General features: G+C 47.1%; 1 protein-coding gene across 23 annotated transcripts in view; it reads left to right on the top strand.

Moving 5' to 3' along the window:
• The first annotated feature begins 398 nt into the window (after positions 1-398).
• Positions 399-21,843, top strand: part of LOC119458298 (uncharacterized) — an 86,582-nt gene continuing 65,137 nt past the window's right edge. For 2 of the 23 annotated variants that reach the window (XR_007467951.1, XR_007467954.1), the window contains exon 1: positions 404-586. Coding sequence is in view for 15 of the 23 variants with exons in the window: in XM_049671028.1 (XP_049526985.1) it covers positions 485-586; positions 12,135-12,203; positions 20,301-20,568 (439 nt within the window). In the remaining 8 variants the exon portion in view is untranslated. Of the gene's footprint in view, positions 587-2,947; positions 3,008-3,732; positions 3,818-3,880; positions 4,065-12,134; positions 12,204-20,300; positions 20,569-21,843 lie in introns of those variants that run through there. The other 21 variants (XM_049671034.1, XM_049671033.1, XM_049671035.1 and 18 more) reach the window with 21 other exon arrangements.

Genomic DNA, 21,843 nt, shown 5'->3' with positions numbered 1-21,843 from the left:
ACCTTCGGCGCTTGCCAAGGTGTCCGCTGGACCCACTCCCCCATTCTAGTACACTCTAGAATTGAGCAATACTCCATTGCATCCATCATGTGAGGAGTGAGAGGGGAGGGGAAGAGCGTGAGGGTGGAGGGAGGAGAAGAGATGGTGGTACCTATCAGAGGCTGGCAGCAGACTATCGTCTTTCGACGTCATTTGCAGCGAAGCAAGCAGATATGCGGCCATTTTTTCTTGTCATCTAGCACCCTATTCCATTTTATCCTTTGCAATAAATGTGCGTCTTGAATATGGCATAAATATACAAACAATATAGGGAAATGAACTGCGCTACTGCGTTTGTCTCGCGGTGCACCTGTGGACTGCGCGTGACAATAGGCAGCTGGCGATGGCTCTTATTCTCACTCTAACCATATTCCATTTTCTTCGTCGTTGCTGCTTGACCGCTCCTCACATCGATTACCAGACTGGACAATTTCCGAATCAAAGCATGCCGAGAATGCAGCTTTTTACTGTACTTCTGTTTGCAACATTTGTAAGCATGTTGGAAGGTAAATATGAGGCCATCAGAAGGGGTCTCGCTGGTATCAAGGTAACGATTTTATTTTTAACCCGCTTTTGAATTGCAGATTGAGTTGAACTCAGCTCCCGATGTATGGATCTGGCGCAGCTGTCATTCTATTTCTCGTAGAAAGAACGTTTTAATGCGCGCTTTGTTCTGTCCAGGTAAACCACAATTAAAAATTATCAGGCAGTATGGTTTCCGAGAGACAAGACACCTGCATAATTCCAGTGTGCGTGGCAGCGCTCCATCGAAGACAGTATTAGTGAAGTCAATGAGAAACTAAAACCGTGAGGCTACGTTCATGAAACCGCTAAGAAAAATACCACTGGAATCATCATTAAGGCAACTGCACTTCTGCAACGCCGGGCTACAGAAGCATAATTTAAAATTTGCGATTTATTATAATTTACAAATATTTGCTATAGATGATGGTAAACATATTTTAATTTATTTCACATAAATTTCAGGGATATACATATAAGGCATACAGGAAGTAAGCACTGTAACGGTACTAGGCGTTACGGTGGCTTTATCACTTGCGTATTGGTGCGTTTGTGTCCGCCAACAACTGGAACCGTTCACATGAGACATTACCATGCACTGCACAGTCTCAAGTTCCAGCGATCGCCACAGAGAGCGAAATGCCAACCGCGGCACGTTCCAGCATGAAGCGCGTAAGCAGAGCTAGTGTAATTTGGTCGGATACTGTAATTCATAATTCTTCTGCTAGGGCGATCTTCGATCTATAAATATACATAAAATAACCGACAAACACAGTTACCATGTCATTTTCTTACAAAATATGTCCGCCATTGTTTTTATCAGACTTCTCTTCATAAAGTATCTGCTTTATTAAAGGGAAGCTTTATATGGCTATGCAAAACGAAAAAGCGTGTGTCCGTCGCCTGTGTACGGAAAACTATCGTCATCAGCATTGCCTCGAACGTCGTCGTCGTCTTCCGCAGCTGGCTCGTTGGCGCACCTCGGGTTGCACTCATTCTCGTGCTCGGCACACGCTCGTGCCACTGCTCCCGCGTTTGTCGTCATCTTTCACAGCTGGCTGTGTTGCCGCTCATCATTCCAGCGTAGAATTTCACTGCTCTTCTGTAGTCCTAGTGGGGAGGCCGCGTTTACTGCGGTATGAGCTATTGCTTAAGGGGGTTTGAGCCATTCATTGTCTCCCGTAACGGACAGATTTAATTTTGAAGCAGCTTATTTCGAATAATCGCAAGTGGCTATGGCGGGTGTGCTGCTAACCACGCCACCGAGCAAACTCGAGACACCGAACGAAAGCGACAACGGCGGACTGTGGACATATACCGTCAGTGACGTCGTTCTCTCTGTCGCAGAAGAACGCGTGTTTAACCTCATAATTGAGAAATACTTTATTGAACTCTCGGGATTTACCCAGTGATAAACACCGGGGCCCAATGTTTCAGCTTCGCGAGTTAAGCATCTGTACGGAGCGCTTGGGCGGAGATTTTTTTCTTCAAAGATTGACAGTTACTTAAGCATACGCCAAAGAAGTTCAACTTGACATTCTCATTCGAATACCATGTTACTGCTTATCACTAGTTTTTTCCGATGAAAGGTCAGGGATTCGAATGCCCGAACTGACGCTACCTTAACTAATTGTGCCCTAATTAAAATCACCCTAATTAACACCACAGCTCGTGGGTTCGACTCCCACCAAACGTCGAGGGTTCGAGTGCCTTAATTAAATGTATATTAATTAACATGATGAGGACGATGACCTGCGCACCGTCGAAATTGTTGTATGAGCTTTGCTTGCTCACTCATAGAAGGCGACAACGACAGTGGCCCGCACACCATCAAAATTGTTTAGTGAGCGCTTGCATATGGGTAAGACACGATGACGAGTCGACGTAGTAAGTAAATTACTACACAGAGTCGTCATCGTGTACCATTTCACTTCGACGAGACAGTTTCACTCAAGAATGTTGAAGGTCAAGTGAACGATGATACATATCGGGCTTTCGCTATATAATAAAAGTTTTGAGACCTTACTAACGTGCGATAAACAGCAGCCCATTGTTATCGATTGCATTCCGGGCTGTTTATGCTTTCAAACTGTACGATGGTATCATTTACGAAGGCTTAGGTCGTTTCCGTTGAGCAGCATCTCGCAGGTTCGTTTTAATTAGATAACAAACATATCTCAGCCAGTTTAGGGGTGCATCATTTGACAGCCGCCAACAGGGGAACGTGTTCAGAGACGGTGAAATACATCAGCTGCGGCGTTTCACTGACATAACGGCTGCACGACCCCCATTGTTAATTATCTGGCGCGCCTGGCCGCCTAATGACGTGTTGGTTGAAAAATGTTTGCTATTTAGCATGAAAATGTGACGCTGAAACCAAGCGCAGATTGCTTGGGGAGTACCCATGAAAGCGGACTAATCTCACAGCCTCTGGGCGTGTGCACCGGTGAGTAAAAAAGCAGTGCTTTGCATTTTCAACTTGGAATTTCTTTCTGTGCGAGGCGTTATTACTAATTATATATTTGTTGCTCTTCAAAGGCAATTCAAACGAGACTCTTGTTATTTTGCCACGTTGCTAAAGTGTCTAACATGTAGTACAGCGTAAATAATAAATAGTTCTGGCTGTTTCTGCATAAAAATAAACTGCACCTTAGCGACACTTCCAGTGAATCAGTTTGATTAGTTACATTTGCTACATAATAAAATGACTTCGTTTATTACTGGTGTCTGGCAGAAACAATTGTTATCTAATCGAGGCTTGCCTAAGCATAGCTCACACAAAGACACCGTTGAAAGAAATGCGCGCGCAAAACAGTGTTGTGAGTGTGTGCTGTCTGTCATGGAGTGTTTCTCACGCTGTTCTTAGTCGGGCATGAATCACAACTCACCCACATTTCTACGATAGTAATTGAGGCTCTATGTTCTTTCGACTCCAGCCTCCACGACGCTGCTCATAATTGTTAACCTTTTTGGACTGTGGACGTGCCTCTGGAGTTGCAAGCCAACAGTGAATGTGTCCCCAGTGGTATTACCAGCAAGGGCCTGAATCCTCACAAGATGTATTTCTCAACACTTCATCTAGAACCCTGGGTTGAATATTTATTGGACAAACTTTTGTTTTCCCATTTATTGCTTGCATGTTTGTCATGGCTTCATCGTTTCTCTTTCCAGCAAGACTGAGAAAATAGAGATTATTGGTCTGCAACCTGCCCATGCCAAGCCACAAGATGCTCAACGGTCACCACACTGAGAACAGGTCCACTTGAACTATTTGCGTCACCATGAAATATTTGCAAGTTTATGAGATAGGGAGGTGTGAGCCCTATCAGGAAAGCAGCAGTGTAGGGTTTTGTATCATACCGAGTTAGAACGGAAAAATTTGACATACAAACTTACGTGCTTTTAAGGTAGTTTTTTTTTTACAAACGAAGAAATACCACGCTGAATACCAACCTGTTTCTCTTTCTTGTCGTTACAACCATGACAAGCAGAAGAGAAACAAGGTAGTAAGCTTGTACTTGCTAATGCACAAACTTTGTCATCTGCTCTTAACAAATCAGCTTGGCGGGCGAACAAATCAGCTTGGCGGGCGAAGTATCACATGCTCACTCACAACAATCATTTGTTACATGAACATGCAACAAATTTTAAAACACCTTCAAAAGCACTCAAGGCAATTGTGAGAAAATGACACTTCATAGTGACTGAATCTACGGCTGTCCCTCTTATATGGTTCATGTAGAGGTAGCATGGAATCGACAACTAAGCTAGCCCTCCACAGTTAGATAAGAGATGCTAGAAAAGGCAAGCTCACACAACCGGCCTACTCGACATTTCACAAACGTGGCAAACCACTAAGAACAATTTTTCTTTCTCGTCAAAAAGCCGGCGACAAACCTGAGCAAAGTGTGTGTACCCCCCCCCCCCCCCAAAAAAAAAAAAAAAGATTTTGAATAGTAACTCGCAGAATAGTAGGTTTGGCTTACCATTCAGCCAATCAACAGTGGACGAGGAAGGAAATCCTCAGCGTGAAAACTTGTCTTCGTGACGGCCCTCACACATATGTTTGCTTCTTGAAACGTTGGCTCCAAGCTGATGATTCTCCTTTTTCAGCTCTGTTACTCAATTGAAGTGTTCATCTCCTTGCAAACTGTTTCCCTTGATTCAATTTTAAAATTTTAGATTTTTTTCAACAGAAACCATAAATTCCGTTTTACAAGGATCTGCGAGCATTATTAGGGTTTGTTCATATGTTTATTTGGTTTCCCTGTTTGTTCACAAAATCTTTGCAGAAGCGTTAGTAAGCACTCTTCCCTCCATAACGTTCCTTGCTTTCCTGTGGGTACGCCACTTGTGTCAAAGCCTTTACAGCCACACCTGAAGCCTAAATGTGCAGCATAAAAATCACGATTAGACAATACGTGCTGGAAAATTTAGCATAACGTTTTCTGGTTTGTTTTCATATACTCTACGTGCCTCTCGCCAATGCTTTATGAAAACAATGAGACAAGGGAGCTCCAGCTTACCTTGCTGGCGCTATATCACTGCGGAGTACTTTTTATGTTGCTTTCTTTATTCTAGCTGAAATAGTCGAACGTAGGAAATATACGTATAGTATGAAAGACGCCAAGCACCACTGTACGCAAGTACAGTACGTGATTAGCACAGCATAAATATCGCTGTCTGAAACTTCGTTCTTTATGCTTTAAGCTGCTCGCCGAACACGATGAGAAATATTTGCTCAAGTTCGGCTTTCATTTCGGTTAAATAGAGGGCTATCTGTGTTTCTGTATGCTGCTAACTCAGTGAATGGCAGCATTAAAGGTTTCCTGACCTGTACGAAATTTGTGGGCACGTTTACAATAAATAATGTAAGCTAACTTGTTTGAAGCGCCTTTTTTTCCCAGCTCAGGCCTATCAGTCACCGGGCGACATAATATATATATATATATATATATATGTATGTAGTCATGTTACGCATACACACGAATACCGCCCCGAGACCGGCAACAAAACATCCAAAACCAGCCGCTACCGCAGTGGCCATATTGCTCACTGCATAATGATGATGATATTAGCCTTGATTTTGACAGCGCCATCTCTCGGTAGTACAATTTAGTTCACAACGCCACCGCTACGCTCATTTATGTTGTACTGGGGAAGGCACAATTTCCCTTCTCTAAGTATTACAGGTGTTTTTGTATCATTATCAAGGCGACCACGGGAGTCAATAATGCACTGCGTCGGATCTGAAACTCCAAGCAGAGGACGTTGCTTTAGAATATGGGAAACGCAAAAACTGCTCATGTTGATCATTTTCCACAAGCAGTGACTTTTACCTCGTCCTCTAGGAAAGCGATGTTTGGGGACTGTCAAAAATTTTATACTGCGCCTAGTAAAAATAGTGCCTGTCAGCTGCTGAACCATCTCATGCACGACGGCGAAAATAGCGCAAAGCAATCTAAGGTCTCAATACACCAGCAATTTAGGCCTCACGACAAAATGTAGCTTGGAATGAAAGCGCGCTCAGGCGGCAAATATTTTGTCCGTGTTCCACGCTTGGTTGCTGTTCCGAAACTTAGAGTGGGTGCAAACCTTGAATAAATATTACGCAAACGCACAGATAATCAGGACTTGTGCTAGCTGATATTTTTTTCGAGGGGCGGAGGGGGGGGGGGGGGGGTGCTCTGCAATTTGTTCTTAACAACTGGAACATTTCTTCCGCATGTATATATCAATGCTCTTTTACATATCTTGCTTATATGAGTGTTCTTTGCATTGATAATGCTAGCCGGCAATTTAATAGACCTGATTTGAAAGGTAGCACTTACGTCATTGTTTTCTTTGTCTCATATCCTTTCGATCGTTGTGCATCGCCCAGAATGCGAGGAAGACGAAGAGATGCACATAAATGGCGCACACGGCGCCGTACATTCAACAAACCGTTTATTTTGTCGGCAGGCATCATATACTGAAAACCGTAACAAAAACAAGAAAAAACTACATTGATCCTGCTTCTTCTATTACTTCCGCAATTGGGCGGTGGTTCCAAAAAAATGTCAGCTCTTCTGTAGACGAAGCTACAGAAGCAGAGGATGGCACTATTTCTACCTGCGCATGGTAATTTGGTCGCCTCTATAATTTCCCTGGTGAGCGCTCATTTGTGCCTAGAATTCATCCTACATTTATCGAAGGCGCGTTTACAGCCGCAATCATGGCAGTGCACACCAAGCTGGCCTTGAATTGAACAGTTGTATTTGTAAAGATCCTGGCTTAGCCGACCGTTTATGCATCTGCCTGTTTGGCCGGTGTAAACTTTGCCGCAAGATATACGTATTTGCTATGCTAACACATTGCGTGAAGCGCTGCCTGTGTTTATGGTTGTTTTCAGTCCTCCCTTTGAAGCGTGCACAAATGTTCCTGTACAAGGATGCAAGTTTTCTAGGTGCAGAAAGAACCACATCAAGTTGCACATGATGACTTATGCTCTCGTGGTTGCATGAGATGCCGTGAAAGTAGGGAATAACAGCCTTTCTCTTTTCTTTTTCGCTCCTTCGCGTTATTTTCTCCTCTCTCCTGCTCTCACGTGATGGTAGATACTTTTACATTGTTCAAGCGCTTTCTGCCACACGAAGCCGCTAACATATGGCATAACCAGCTGCACTAAGCCGATGGTTCTGCGAAGAAAAACAGTTGCTCTGTGAAACGTATGCATAATTTTTGACGGCGTTGCTGAAGAGGCCGCTATACATAGCTTCACGAGTTTAGATTGCGGAAGTAGTGGCTTGCTCGCCATATGTTCAAACATACTGCACAAGTTATGTCCGAAGAATCGGAGACGTAGTTCTAAAAACAAAACTTTATTCTTTTCTGCACAATATTACGCCGGAATTTTGGAAACACTAAAAAAAAACATTTGGACTAGAACAGCGAAGTCACATCTGTGATTTCAGACATTTTTTAAGGCATGCAACTGGATAGAAACACTTATGTCAAACTTCGATAAAAACAGGTCGCTTAGCGAAGGTAGTATCTAGAATACAATACAGTGCCCGTAGTTTTATTCCGATAGAAATAATATCGACACTCCAAGCGGATTTCTGCCGTCGGCGTCGTCATGACGCTCCGTATAAAGTCCAAGTGCGATAAAAGCGCGCAAGGGACGCGCGATTTCACGGAGCGCGATTACACAGCGGAGAGCAAACGCGACGGTTTACGTCGTGATAAGATGATAAGTGGTTCTTGAGGGAAAGGGAAAGGTTGGCGCTATCTTCTGCAGCCCTTGAGGGAGCACGGCTCAGCGCCAAGTTTACGTCGTGCGAAAGGCCCTGGGGGGATGGGAGGGAGGGAGAGGAGGCGGCGTTTAGCGGCGGCACCAAGCGCGTGTCTTGCGAACGGGCACAAGCAGACATGGCGACTCAATCTCCCACGCAAAAAGAGGAAAGCGGGAAGGCAGCACGCAAGGAAGGAGATGCTGCTTCTACTCTGCCAGCAACTGCGTACTTGTACTTTGCGCGGCTGTGGGCTGTACGTCACGCGCACCGTATCTTGAAAGCGATCTCCACACGGCTCTTACCTTTGTATGCGCTGCACTTTCGCCGCTCAATTTCTGTTGAAGGGATAGACCACACGAACGTTCGCTCGCTGCTGCTTGCGCGCTTGCTCATGCGAGCATTTTGACAGTAGTTGTTTGCGGTCGTCGGAGTGTGATCTATTCATGTTTGATTGTGCGCGCTGACACCATGCATGCTTGTTAGTTCAGTTAGTAAGCGAACGCGTCCAAGTTTATGCAACTGGTAAAACTACTATCCTTACTCCATATAGCTCTGTACACCGCCATAGGGTGTACGGCATAGAGCACTACACGGGCCGATTTTTGCAGACCGGGGCCGGCCCGGGCCCGTTTTTACATTGGGCGGCCCGCCCGAGCCCGATCAAAACTTTTATGGCGAGACCCGGGCCCGGCCCGGGCCCGGAAATAATCTACGTTACCCGCCCGGCCCGGCCCGCCACCCCTTTACCTTAAGCCCGAGCCCGGCCCGAGCACGGCTCGAAACCGGCCCGAACCCGGCCCGAGACCAAAAAATACATGTTTTTCAGAGTTGAGAAGCCCGAGAATAACTCGCAGAGAGCCCGAGCCCGGCCCGGGCCCGCGTCCAAAAACCCGAGCCCGACCCGGGCCCGGGTCAAAAAGCACACGCCGTGCCCGAGCCCGTGAAATAACTGCTCTACCCGGCCCGGCCCGGGCTTTCGGGTAAGCCCGAGCCCGTGCAGTGCTCTAGTACGGCAAAGGGTGCCATATTCTTCATAAACACGTCGCCAACGCCGCGCGCGTTTGGTCCGAACGCGGGCAAAACGCCGCCGCCGTCGACAACACTTCTGCGCGTTGCTGGTGCTGCTACATGTCCAAGTTCATACAGCTCCTCAGAATTTTGAGAATGACAGCCCATAAACAAATGTCATAACACGAAACACCGGCAGCGCACGCCTTTTCGTGAAATCTTCGTAGACTGAAATATTAAAAGTGCGAAACAAAACACCCAATCGCAAGATACGCGTTTAGTGCCGCAGCTAAACGTCGCCTCCCCTCCCTCCCTCCCGTCCCTCCACGGCCAGTCGCGTTTAGGGCCCATTCACACTTGCGACTAGGCGAGGTCGCGCGACCAGGTTGGTCGCAAAGCGACCAGCCGCAAGTAGTCGCAAATGGTCGCTTTTCTCAAAATGCGACCATTTCGGGCCAGTCGCTCACTGCTCGAATTTTCAGTCGCGCGACCGCAGTCGCAGAACAGCTGAACCAATCAGATGCGAAGGAACAGGACGTCCGTATACGCTGACGCTTATATTACGCGGCGATGACATTTCAAGCAAACGTGAACGGCCTATCGTGATACATTTCGGTTTAGCGACTCGTCGGTCGCATTTGTAAAAGTGTGAACATCGTTCGTCTTGAGTATCTTTCTGGTCGGCCAGTCGCAATCGGTCGCGCGACCTCGCCTAGTCGCAAATGTGAATGAGCCCTTACTCTTCAGCCGTGCGTTCGCTCCGCGTGAAAGCACGTGTCCCTCGCGCGCTTTCACTCGCACGTACAGCATACGGCCAATGAGAGTTTTTTTTTTCTACACACGGACATGACTATCGGAGACGGAGCCCTTAACAGCTTCGCTGTAAAAAATTGGTGCGGTTTACCCTTGGTTAACCCTGGGTGAGAGCGAAAGCTTCAACGTCCTCCCTAGGCCCATTGCCGAGCTGTGGCCGAGGTGTGGTTTCGCAAAGATATACAGACATGTTTGCAATGAATACAGTATTATACATCATTTTTATGCCTATGAAGACACTGCGGTGATCAGTAGAGAGACTTGGTTGCAACTCGGCAGCCGGGCCCAACTCTACTCGGGCAACGGCGGCAATGCCTCCTTTCAGGGCTCCGTAAAGGCCTAAATATAGTCCGACGTAGCGTGAACGTGCGCACACGTAGAGTCACGTTGGCGAGAACAACAGCGGCTATCGTTCGACCGATTGTTCGATGTACTGGCACCGCCAACGTAACCAGGACGCGCGGCCAATCCACTCCGACGCGCCCGGCGTCTGATGAAGCTCGCCCGCACGGACGCACACACGGACGCACACACGCGCGCACACACGCGCGCACACACCCGCACGCACACACACACGCACACACACACCGATAACGTCGGCTATAAACGTGCCCTAACGTTCTATTGTGGTTTGACCTCTAGCTCTCAAGATGAAAATTATTGAGTCGCCGACGGCTGCCCGAGGTAGCGTAATGAAGCTTTCGCTTCAAAAATTATTTGTTCATGGAGGTTTGAAAATTGAGCCAATTATAGAGTTCTTCAAGCTGATGTCGTCGAGCGCCGACCGACGACAAAATGCGCTCTCCTTTCGCATAGGATCCCTGTCGAGGGCACGGAAAGCTATGGAAGGAGCTCTAAAAGAGAAATGCAGGAAGAAGACGTGGCTATCGACACTCCCAAATTATGACAGAAAGCTTCACTGCATAACAACCTCACCAGCAAGTTTCGCTGCATATCACAATTTGACATCGTTTCAGCGGTCATCGTTTTTTTATTCGCTTCTCCTTAGCCGATAAGACATGATGATGCCTCTCACCAGGTCGAAAGTTTGTTTTTCAGGTGCAGAGACCACATTCCAACAGAGGCATAATGGATAAAGGCGCGTACGCTTTTAACATTGAGACGCGTTATAACTCATAGGTTGGTGACAGCAGGGCCTGGAGCCCCTAACTGCGCTGTCTATCGCAGCACAAATGGCACCTCATAGAAGTCAAGTGTAATGAGTCAACATCACCACAATGATCAGCGCCAACGCTGCCATAAATTTACCAGCCTCATAGGAACACACGTTGAAGTGCATGTCCAAATACTGCACAGCACCATTCACTAAGCACCGATCGGCTCAACATTATAGCTGGTTTCGGATCAAATCGGTTCAAGTCGTCGATCTTCGACACTCACACACATTGTTCGTAGCAGTCGCTGCACATATAGTACGAGGACATGTTGGGGGTGGTGGCATCCAAGTGGCAACAGACACCGTTCTGTAAACATGCGAATGCGGCTTCGCGATACAAGCGAACTGTGGCTCAAGAGCATAGTGCGTAATCGTTCCGGACGAATTTTGGATGTTGTAAGACGTCACCTGCCTATTTTTATGTTCGCTGCAGGACGAAGGCCTTTTCCAGCGATCTCAACTACCCCTTTCCTGCCCTAGCTGATTCCAAGTTGTGCCTGCGAATTTCCTCATTTGATTACCCCACCTAGATTTCTGCCGTCCTCCACAGAGCTTCCTTTACCCTAGCAGCCTATCTGTATTACTAATGGCCCAAAGATTATCTGAGCTGCGAATTACGTGGCATACCCAGCTCCAATTTCTCTACTTAATTTCACCTACCACTACCCCCGTTTGCCCTCTGATCTACACCACTCTACTCCTGTCTAATAACGTTAGGCCTAACAGTTTCCACCCCCCCCCACACATGCAACCACGCACGTATATATATATATATATATATATATATATATATATATATAACCAGACTGACGCGTATTTCTGGAGATACTTTCGGTTTTGCTAAAAAACACGCAGCATGACGGTCATAAAGACGCCACTACGTTTTTGTTTTGCATGCGTAAAGCCACTAACAAGCAATAGCGCCTCTAGCCAATCGGCCGCCACACCCCGTTTCAACGCCGGTTCGAACATACTGCACAAGTGATGTCCCAACACTCGGAGACTCAATGTTTTAAGTTTAACGTGTCGAAAATTTAGAGCGTAACGATGAAGCTTGGCGATAATTTCTGGATAGCGCACCAAGACGCACAACTTCGGCTGTCAGCATAAGGTTCTTACATAAGCCAGTTTCATGGTACTCGCATTCGAAGCACAAATAAACACAGTATATGCGAGTACATCCACATACATATCAGTCGAGAGACGTGCTTTCAAATATTTGCTTTAGAACAGCTCTGTGTCTACTCCTGCATTTGTAACATGAAGATTAACCTAATTATTTTTGCTACGCTTATTTACAGTACGCCACGCATGTTGGGACACGTCATGGCCACCAAACAAAAGGACATAAAGAATACAGCATCGCAGAAGTAAGTAGGCTGACTTCAATAAAAATATCGTCGCATTTTAGAGCGTCTTTCGATCACCATTTCTTCTTGTTTATTCAAATGCACAGCCTAAAATTTAAAGCAAGAAAGAAAGTTGTAAAAAGACCTCGGGCACGTGGCTGTAGATGAAAAAACAAATACTTTTTTTTAAAAGCGGCATCTTCCTGTGACGCTATGATTGCCTCATGACAATTACGGCAAACCGCAGTTGAGAGGCCCCAATAATTCTATTCATTACCAGTATAACATTAAGTTTTGACAGCATCTCCACGCCCATAGTCCTGGGAATTTTGAACGAATTCCAGTACCTCTTCAGCTCCTTGGCATTAAGTTACGACAAAGTTCTGTCGGACCCCACCATGGACCGAATTTGTCAGTTTACTTAGGTGAGCCACCATAAGAGGCATGCTTTCCGCACTTTTACTTATGGACCCACCCGCGGAGGCCCCGTTGAAAAAAAGTACATAAGCTGAATTAGGTCGATGAATTATTGTTTAAAAGTCTATGGTAGTTTTTTGTGTGTAAATGCATGACTTTCTTGCATACGAAATTGCCACCAGAAGTCCCGCTTCTGCTTATTAATTCGTCCGCGCTAAAGCAGACCAGTTGAAGTAATCCTCACATAACCTCCCTCTTTTTCACTAATTTTGAATAAAGTTCTCACATCATATGAGAGGTACCATATAGTAAAATAGTTGGTGCCACATAGGTTATATCAAATTGGTAGACTGATAAGCATGAATTGATGACAAGATTACATTACTGGTTACCGCCCCACTTCTATGTGGATGCTAATAACCCATTTTGAATCTCAGTTTTCACCTACAAGTGCATTGTTGTGGCTATGGATAACTTTTTTACTATAGAGCTATGATTTCAATCTAGCTCGACCTAATTACACTATAGTGTCCCTTTAGCAAGTGTGTGAAAGATAGTCCTCACTGAGCTCTCATTTATTCGGTACTTCATTTCTACGTTTCCGGTGCGAATACTGAAGAATACAGAAAACACGAGCAGTGTAATGCGAACAGTGCTAGAGCAGTGGCCGAGGAAACTGCCCTGCTCATGCAGTACCTGCGCTGGCGCAGTGTCTCCAGCCACACAGTACAGGGCGAGGCGGCCTATTACAATAGATGTGCTCACCCTGGCGGAAGCCGTCACCTATATGAGAGCCCGACCTTTTAGCTCTCACCTAGATTTTGATGCTACCGAGGCATAGTGCTTCGAAACATTGGTTTGAATCTATATGAAGAATATATTAAAGCTGAATATACATAACATTTGCAGGCGCAAGTTGGCCTACGCTAGCGCAAGACAGGGGTGATTGGAGATTGGAGGGAGAGGCCTTCGTCCTGCAGTGGACATAAAATATAGGCTGATGATGATGATGATGATGATGATGATACATAACAAGGACAGTTCGTAGACAAAGAGTGCTTGTCTGGAGCGCAGCGACAACTATGTTACCCGCGAGCCTGAGAACTCGCATGTAGATATCTGTGCTCACTGGATGCTAACTGCAGTATATTCAAAGCTAATGCACACAATCTGCTCAAATGGTTTAATCCGAGTAAACGCGTCTTTTGAATAACAATGCTCCGTGGTATACTAATCTGCTGAACCTTCAAAGCATATATCTAACAGAAATGAACGTATATTTCGCACATCCGAAACTTAGTTGTTCATGTGGACTAGATGAAATCCCAACAAGATTTCCGGAAGACATATTGCAGTATTGCTTAATAATCTCAGAGACCATTTTTTCACAATCATACCAATGTTTTTCCTTGCCAGTTGTCACTAAAAAAGTATGCGAATGCACTACTGTGGTGAAACACTTGTTCTCTGAGAGAACAAGTTTGTGTCCCCACTTTCCACAGGGCTATTAGAAATAATTTTTCAGATTAACCTGCTGTCTTTACCCAAGAATAATGATCTATATCTTTACAACGTTTTACTAACTCAAGGCATATTTCTGCATTTTGCGAAAACTTTTAACCAGCCTAAATATTCTCTTAAACATAGTCCTCTCAACATCGACCCGGGTGTTCCTAACAATATTCTTGTTTGAAATTTTAGGTGGAACTAACAGTTCCACCTCTTTCACAGCTCCAGATAAATCCGGCATCCTCTATGAGTTGCTTTTTTACCCTTTTTTTTCTTTTTAATATTAGTAAACGATTTATCCGAACAAATTTGTTCGCAAACGTGTTGGTTCCACCACGACTCTGTTATATATTTTAAAACAACCAATAACTCTCACATAATGTCCCTTCTATATAGTCGTAAACAACATCCAATAATGGTACCTTAGCTATATAATGGAACTAAACATTAATAAATGCGAACTAGTGTGCATTTTTCATTCAAATGCAATTTGTCCTACCTACGCCACCAACGACTGTCCTCTTGAATCCGTGCCATACTGCAATTACCTTGTCATTCATATAGCTGAAAATCTATATTGAAACAAGATGATCGCTACCTAGTTATTAAAGATAACTTCCGCAGTCCCCCGTGGTGATGTAGTTCCACGGCGCGGGATCAAATTCCTGCCAAGGTGGCTGCATCTCGAATAGAGCGAAATGCGAAATCCCCGATGATCGCTCATTGACGGCATGTTAAAGTACCCCAGGTGGTCCATAGTCTCCCACAACTGAATTCCTCATAATCATATAGTGGTGTCGGCACTTCAAACCTCGAAATTTTGAACACGCAAACCGCGCCTTATTATATTCAAAGATAACTGTATTCGCCGTGACAATTGCAATAGGGTTACTGTTGTACACCATATAAACCCGGCCACCAATAGAATATGCATCATCTACCATGGGTCCACATCAGGCCACATTATTAAATGAACTCGAAGCAGTATAATATCACGGTACAAACTGCTGCAATGTTGAAAACCACACTTCGCATTTATTTACGCTACCTACCGAAAGGCATCACCCATTTCTGGTTTTGATAAACTATGCTACATCTCTACACTTCTTTTGTGCCCACCCAGTTTCATATCATTCTGCTTATCGTGAACACGCACATTAGTTTAACCCACCCCGCCATAACACCACCACGTGCTCACGATCATTTTCTTTTTCGACTTCGCTCGATGGGAGTAACCTACCGTCTTTATTAAAAGGCACAGGTGTCCCCATTCTTTTTAACAGTGGAGTTATTTACGCTCTTGGTTGGGCGGCGTAGAGCGAACAAAAAACTGGGCATGGCGATGACGTCAACGCGCGTTTCCTAGCAACGCCTCGCACAGCTAGTCCGACGCGTTGCTAGGCCACGCACGTGACGTCATCGCCCGGCGAGGTTAGCACCCTCTTCCAGGTTACCCTCGCCACAGCGCGACGCACGGCCGGCCTATCCGGCGTTCGTTGGCGTGCCCCGGCTGCAGCCGGCGTCGAGATTCGACGTCGAGATATATTGTAGCGTTAGCTACACTGGCCTAGCCAAGCCCGTTTCACGCGGCACATCAGGAGCCGTGCTGCGCATGCGCAAGGATCAGTGATGTCACACGGCTTGCGCACTGGAGCCACCGGAGCCAGCACCTCTCGCGCACTCCGCCGCCGCCGCGCGCGACTCCCCGCCGCCGGTCTGCGCATTCCAGAGGAGTGACGTCGTAGCCGTGGTAGACGCACTGGCGCCGGCGCGCGCTCGCTGTGCAGTCGCCATCTGACACTGCGCTGGAGCCGCTGCGCTTCTGACTGGCGTTTGCCAGTGTGGTATAGCCATGGAGAAGGAGAGCGCAAATGCTGCTCAACAGCGCAGAAGAACGGAGAAGGCTCAGTGATGTCACACGGCTTGTGTACCGGAGCCACCGGAGCCGGCACCTCTCGCGCACTCCGCCGCCGGTCTGCGCATTCCAGAGGAGTGACGTCGTAGCCGTGGTAGACGCACTGGCGCCGGCGCGCGCTCGCTGTGCAGTCGCCGTCTGACACTGCGCTGGAGCCGCTGCGCTTCTGACTGGCGTTTGCGAGTGTGATATAGCCATGGAGAAGGAGAGCGCAAATGGTGCTCAACAGTGCAGAAGAACGGAGAAGGCTCAGTGATGTCACACGGCTTGCGTACCAGAGCCACCGGAGCCGGCACCTCTCGCGCACTCCGCCGCCGCCGCGCGCGACTCCCCGCCGCCGGTCTGCGCATTCCAGAGGAGTGACGTCGTAGCCGTGGTAGACGCACTGGTGCCGGCGCGCGCTCGCTGTGCAGTCGCCGTCTGACACTGCGCTGGAGCCGCTGCGCTTCTGACTGGCGTTTGCGAGTGTGATATAGCCATGGAGAAGGAGAGCGCAAATGCTGCTCAACAGTGCAGAAGAACGGAGAAGGCTCAGTGATGTCACACGGCTTGCATACCGGAGCCACCGGAGCCGGGGGGGATGGCCCCCCTGTCGCCTTCTCCACTCACAGTCTCCCTTGACGGCACACCCATTCCCCTCGTCTCTACTCTCCGCATTCTCGGACTCCTTCTTCAGTCCAATGGCAAGCACACCACCCTCATCACTCGACTCACAAACACTGTACACCAGACCATCCGCCTAATACGCCGCATTGCCAACCGTCACCACGGCATGCGCGAACACGACCTCCGCCGCCTAGTCCAGGCCTTCGTTCTCAGCCGCTTCATCTATTCTCTTCCGTATATTTTCCTTTCACGCACCGAGGAAGACAAAGTCAACAGCCTCATTCGTCAGGCATATAAGTCGGCCCTGTCTCTTCCCACATCTACTTCAACGGCTCGGTTACTGTCGATGGGCGTCCACAACTCCCTTACAGAGCTGACGGAGGCCCATCGCACGGCCCAGCTCCTCCGTCTCTCCCGCACTCGGCCTGGTCGCGCACTTCTCTCTACCCTTAAACTCTCTCCTCTTACCCCTCTTCCCACCTCACTTCCCATCCCTTCCCACGTCTACTCCCTGCTAACCATTAATCCCCTCCCTAAGAATATGCACCCTGAACACCACCCGTCCCGTAGAGCAGCGCGAGCCTCCGCGCCCTGGCGTCAGTACGAACGGCAACCCGCCGTGGCTTACGTGGATGCCGCCCCGTACCGCCACTACCCAGCCCATGCCCTTGCAGTCACTGACAACTCTTTTCGACCCACTCTTACTGCCTCAGTATACACTTCGACCTCGGTCGAGGCCGAAGAGGCAGCTATTGCCCTTGCCATCACGCAAACCTCCGCGGAATACATTTTCAGTGATTCCAAGCCTGCAGTCTACAACTACGCGGTTGGACGGGTGGCATCCCCGGCCTCCGGTATCTTGCGTTCCGACACTGTTCCCTCTCGCCCAATCCAAATCATCTGGGTGCCCGCTCACGCGGCCCATCCTGGCAACGAGGCGGCCAATTCCATCGCTCGCGATTCGACTGACCGAGCAAGCCCGCCCCCGCCGGGAATGGATACGCGCGATGCGCTCCTCACGTACCACGATATCACCTTGCACTACCGCCTATCTCGTCTCACCTTCCCCCCACCGCACAAATCCCTTTCCCAGCACCACCAACACTTGTGGCGCCACCTTCAGGCCCACACCTTTCTTACTCCTGCACGTCTTGCCCTCTTCCACCCCGGGACGTACTCGCCGGCCTGCCGCTTATGTGACAGTTCCCGCGCCAATTACGATCACATCTTATTCTCCTGCCCGGCACACTTGCCCCCTGCCTCTTGGCACCTAACCAGTCCGCAGCAGTGGGAGGCTGCTTTGTCCAGCACCGAGCCGGATCTCCAACTCCGGCTGGTGACCTGGGCAGAGGACGTCGCGACTAGGCACGGCCTGGACGCCACAACCGGCAGCCTGAAGGCCGCCCACAACGCTGCTTTTTAATTTTCATTACTTCGGGCCTTCTCAATAAAAGTTTTCCACCACCACCACCACCGGAGCCGGCACCTCTCGCGCACTCCGCCGCCTCCGCGCGCGACGCACCGCCGCCGGTCTGCGCATTCCAGAGGAGTGACGTCGTAGCCGTGGTAGACGCACTGGCGCCGGCGCGCGCTCGCTGTGCAGTCGCCATCTGACACTGCGCTGGAGCCGCTGCGCTTCTGACTGGCGTTTGCCAGTGTGGTATAGCCATGGAGAAGGAGAGCGCAAATGCTGCTCAACAGCGCAGAAGAACGGAGAAGCTTGACTCATCGGATCCCGAAGTAGTTGCCTGGCAATTAGCGGTTGAGCGTAGGAGACAACCAGGAAAGCTAAGAATAATCAGCTGAATCTTTGCTAACGCTGCGTATATCCTGGCATAGCCGAGCTAAGCCACTGCAACTTTTTTCGAGCCTGCCTCGTCACCCAGAATGGACCGCATCCGCATCTCGTCGAGCAAGATGGGCTGGTGGATAGCCGTGATTATGGAAGGCTTGAAAACCGACCCCTCTATAGTCCAACGTGTGCGCCGCGCCGCGCCGCCTTGATGCATGCGCATGTTATAGAGTTTCAGGATGATACGACATTGCAAACTCGCTGTACGTGCCGCCACCTGTATCCATCAGCCAATCTTGCTCGACGAGACGTGGTTGCGGTCCATTCTGGGTGACAATGCCGGCGCGAAATGCAGCATGTCGCATCTCGACGCCGGCTGCAGCCGGGGCACGCCGACGAACAGCGCATACGCCAGCCACGCCTCGTGCCGGTCTATACAATGCTGCGCTTTCGCTGGCGTGGCGTCCCCGTGCCGAGCGCGCTCGCGCGTCAACACTACATCGGACTATAAAATGGCCTTTAGAACCCGAGTATCATCCCGATACTCGGGGTCGGCTAAGTTTGGCTAAAAACCAGCCAAGCCAAACTAAGTTAAGCAAAGGAAAGCAAAGCTAACAACCAGCCAAGCCAAACCATGCTAAGCAAAGGAAAGCAAAGTTAAAGCTAGGGAAGAACACCAGCTTCGCTGTTTGCCGAGTCTTCGCACCACTTTGTTTGCAGCTGCCCCTCATTGCTCGTAAACGCACTAAAGAACACGTAATAATACAGTATCAAACGAATTACATAGGAATAACTTAGTCGAGGACATTGAATGCTTGATATGGTTTTTTTTTCAATAAGTTGCCCCATATTGTGTAATGATTTTTTTTTTGTTCTGTCGTTTTTTTTTTTGGGGGGGATATTGCAAGTTTTATTCTTTATGCATTCTCGTTGTTCTTTGTACAGTGCATTCCTGTTTACAAAACTATATTCGTATTTCTTGTACTGCATTCCTCGTCCCTCCCGTATGCTACTGTGTAGCTTGAGTGCCTCACAAATAAATCAAAACAAAAGTGACACGTTCAATACATTTCAACGGGTATTTATGCTAATTAATGCTGATCAAACCTGCATATCAATTCATAGGGACCATGTATTATTTTTCTCAGAAGTGATGCTTTAAGAACTTCTTATATCCCCCAGTTATTTTTATATATGTGTTTATTATTTATTTTTAATAAGGTGGTTGATATTTTTTCCCTCAGTTTTCAACATGATAGGTATGCGTGCCTTGACTGACACGTACGTACACCACTCAGTTGATTTTAGCCAACGGGTTACTGTTAACTTTTCAAAGGTTTTAACCGTTTACCTTCCTATTTTCCATTTTCTGGGAAAACCAGGCTAATTGTATTGACAACATCTCCTAGAACTTCTGGAACCAGGAAACTCACGCTAATGCAGTAGGTTTTCACGTGAAATGGTTAATATCCAAGTGGTTTCGTTCCGTATTTTTTAGTTGCATTTTGCATATAACGTTTGTGTGCAAACTGAATGCTCCACTTTCCATTTTTACTAGCCATTGTATATTTTCAATACAAATATTTCAAAACAGCAGATACTGCTGGGTTCGCAAATGTGAGTGCTGCGATCTTACTTGTGTTTACTTCATAAGACTCAATGAATGGAAATGATGTGTGCAGTTTGTTTAGACTGTATGTGTTTGACAGTATGGTCTTAGTGGAAGTGCTAATGTAGAAAAGCTATATATTTATTATCTTGTACAGAGAACATGTAAAAGTAAAACTTTATTTCCTTACTCATCGAACAATCGGGAAACATAGCAGGATTTTTTTTTGTACTCACAAAGCTCACAAGGACGTATTTCTGCCTGTTTCAGTTTTTGTCTACACCAGAGCCAATATGGTTATATAACACCACTGGAAGTATCAACCGTGAATGTGAAGTGGATCAAGTGAAGACGATAAACCAAACTTCTGTTCTTTTATTGCGATCACGTTATGAAAATGACACAAAGTATTATCAACATTCACGCTCGAATCTATGTGCTGTATTCATATCCGTCTTTTTTATTCGCAGGATATCTGGCTACCTACAGGGCACACTTAATCCGGACAATGTCGATCGCATGTTTATTTTTAATCAAGGTACCACAAAACGTCGAAATGTTAGTTTGCTTTGAATTGGCGCTTTAGGAGGCGTTTTTAAAATTACTGAACTTTACTGGTGTCGCTGATGAAATGAAAAACAGTATGTAATAAGTAAATGATCCAGCACGTACGTAACAAAAATTTTTGTCTAGACAAATAATAAAATCGCAGTGCTTACTAGAGATAAAGCACTGCTTCATCCTTCATGGGATTCCATGAAATGCGCGTGATTACGGGCACGGCATGTTGCACCTCCAACAATTCACAAACATTAATGTATACTTTTTAGAGTGAAACTTCTTGTGAATAATATTGTGGTTTGATTACGCAGGGCTACGAATACTCGTGTTCCATCTCCTCACAAGGAAGACAAACTTTGGGAACAATAACAAACTTTGTGGGGGTTGACATATAAGAACGGCATAAAATTAGTCCGCAAGTGCGAACACAGATTAGGGGCGCTATAACGTAAAATGATTCCAAACTGTTTTGAATCCAATTTCTGCATTCAGCCTCCACGATTGGTCAAAACAATTTCAGGCCACTCCCAACTTCGCCTGTCTGTCACGCGACGTCACGAAAACCGCAATAGCTCCCCATCTGATATAACGTACACTGATTATGCATGATTAAACCACACAAAAGAAAAATAATTATTCCTGAATTATTCCTGAATTATTCCTGAAACGTGTACGCAAAAAAAAAAGCATTAATGTGCCGAACAAAACTGAAAATGTTTTCTGAATAGCCACAGACCGGGCCGCTATTTTGTTGCGATGCCTTTAAACTAATAATGACTTTTCGCGCTTATCGCGCTTTGTCAGTGGTCAGAGCGACGGTCCGCTCGCGTTATCAACGTTGATATCGTGAGCGGACCGTCCCTCTGACCACTGACAAAGCGCGATAAGCTCGAAGAGGCATTATTACTTTAAAGGCATCGCTACAAAATAGCGGCCCTGCCTCGTTCCGAAAGGAATAGAAGATGGCTGCCTGCGCCGATCACTCAGGCCCTCGCTACTCGCACCTGCCGGTGAGCATGAAATTATTTGCGCATAATAAACCTTTTTGTGTTTTTTGTGTAGCAGTGAAACGTTATCGATACCTTTCGGCGTGCATACCACATCACTCTGCCAACTCTTCCTTGCTGAGGATCCGTTTTAGAGGTAATCTTGTCCTTCCGTTGCACGCCGCCACGATTTTCGACCAGCCACCGGAAGCTAAGCAAGGGGAAGCGGATCAATCGGAGAAGCCGGCACCATCCTCTTCATGCAG

This window comes from Dermacentor silvarum, chromosome 7 (genome assembly GCF_013339745.2).
Source record: "Dermacentor silvarum isolate Dsil-2018 chromosome 7, BIME_Dsil_1.4, whole genome shotgun sequence".
Classification (NCBI taxonomy): domain Eukaryota; kingdom Metazoa; phylum Arthropoda; class Arachnida; order Ixodida; family Ixodidae; genus Dermacentor; species Dermacentor silvarum.
The sequence above is the reverse complement of the archived record's forward strand: the minus strand, read 5'-3'. Positions and strand labels throughout refer to the sequence as shown.